Source organism: Athene cunicularia, assembly GCF_003259725.1.
Source record: "Athene cunicularia isolate RWA chromosome 23 unlocalized genomic scaffold, athCun1 chr23_part2, whole genome shotgun sequence".
NCBI lineage: Eukaryota > Metazoa > Chordata > Aves > Strigiformes > Strigidae > Athene > Athene cunicularia.
The window spans coordinates 251,667-253,071 of NW_020799131.1; the positions used below are offsets into that span (position 1 = coordinate 251,667).

Below are 1,405 nucleotides of genomic sequence, written 5' to 3' on the forward strand. Positions count from 1 at the left end.
GGGGGGTGTGGGGCCGGCAGTGGCATCTGGGCCTGGCTGCTGCCCCCACCTTGCCTGCCGCGCTGGAGACGTGGGGACAAGCCAGGGGGCACGAGGTGGCCGCTCAGGGTGTGAGGGGGCAGGTGACACCGGTGCCCTTCAGGCCACAGGAGCCCCCAGGCACCTTGTGCAGGTACTGCTGGTGGTGGTCCTCGGCGTAGTAGAAGTCACCGGCCGGCTCGATGACAGTGGTGACATCGCCACACCGCTGCTCCCTCAGCTCCTAGGATGGTCCCACAGTGGTGGTGGTGGCGGGGGGGAGCTGTGATGCCCCCCCCATCCCTCTGCCCCATGGCCTGGCATAGCCGGGGTAGGGCTTTGCCCCATGCTGGAGGTGGCTGGTGTCCCCAGGGGAGTCCTGCTGTTCCCAGGGGAGTCCCGGTGTCCCCAGGGGTGTCCCGGTGTCCCCACCTACCTGCTGGTACACCGCCCTGCTGCGGAGGGCAGCTGCCTGCTGCTGGGGGCCCAGCGTGTAGATGACAGAGCGGTACTGGGTGCCCAGGTCCTCCTGCTGCCGCATGCCTGGGGGGTAGCACCCAGGAGGGGGTTATGGGGCACCCGCTGTCCCAACTGGGCACAGTGCCGTGGGTGCCTCCTTCACCCATGGATGGGGAAACTGAGGCACGGGGAGGGGCAACTCATGGCTGCAGAACAGGCTGTGGGGTCCTGTTAAAGGGGTCAGTGAGGTAAGTCTCTGTGAGCCCCCCCCCTGCACCCCGCACCAAGGGATGGAGATGCCAAGGACCCCCCAGCTGGGGCCAGTTTGGGGTTAAGCCCCCCCAGACTGTCCCAGGGCTGCCCGGGGACCCGTGGCCACTGCTTGGCCCTGGCGGCTTGTCCCTACCTTGTGTGGGGTCGTGGTTCTCCCAGAAGACCTTGAGAAGTTCCTCGTAGCTGATCTTCCGGGGGTCGAAGATGACCCTCACCACCTCGGCGTGGCCCGTCAGCCCTGCGGCCAGAGCCAGCCCTGCAGCGCTACCAGGGGCAGCCCCTCACCGTGGCCTCCTGCCCCCCGGCCTCCCACCACCCCAGGATGTGGGGGGGGACACCATCAGCTGATACACCCTCCCACTGAGAGCTGAGGCCTGACAAACTTGTGAGACTTGTACAAAGCAGGAGTGTTGGCAGGGCTGCAGAGAGAGAGCTGGATATGGAGGGGCTGCAGCACCCGCTCACCCCCTGTGACCACCCCAGGACCCCCCCAGAAATCCTTTTTCGGTGCCTGGTGGGGATGGGATGCTCAAGCTCCCCCCTCCCAGCACTGGGATAAATCCCCGTCTGGAGACAGCAGCTGGGATATTTCCTGCAGACAGCTAATCCTCCCCAAAACGTCTCCCAGCTAAGCTGGGCAGCGTCTGTCCGGGGC

General features: G+C 66.3%; 1 protein-coding gene across 1 annotated transcript; it reads right to left on the reverse strand.

Moving 5' to 3' along the window:
- Nucleotides 1-8: 8 nt before the first annotated feature.
- LOC113488407 (peptide methionine sulfoxide reductase MsrA 1-like) lies at nucleotides 9-1,233 on the reverse strand. Its single transcript, XM_026863544.1, has 3 exons — nucleotides 884-1,233; nucleotides 455-561; nucleotides 9-262 (listed from the first exon to the last, which is right to left on the reverse strand). Exons 2-3 carry the CDS (start codon nucleotides 557-559, stop codon nucleotides 104-106), a joined length of 264 nt encoding a protein of 87 aa, XP_026719345.1. The 5' UTR covers nucleotides 560-561; nucleotides 884-1,233; the 3' UTR covers nucleotides 9-103.
- Nucleotides 1,234-1,405: the final 172 nt, after the last annotated feature.

Coding starts and splice junctions, on each gene's coding strand:
- LOC113488407 (XM_026863544.1), bottom strand. CDS start 559: ATGCGGCAGCAGGAGGACCTGGGCACCCAGTACCGCTCTGTCATCTAC. Junction 263..454: donor GCAGGGCGGTGTACCAGCAG/GTAGGTGGGGAC, acceptor GGACCATCCTAG/GAGCTGAGGGAGCAGCGGTG.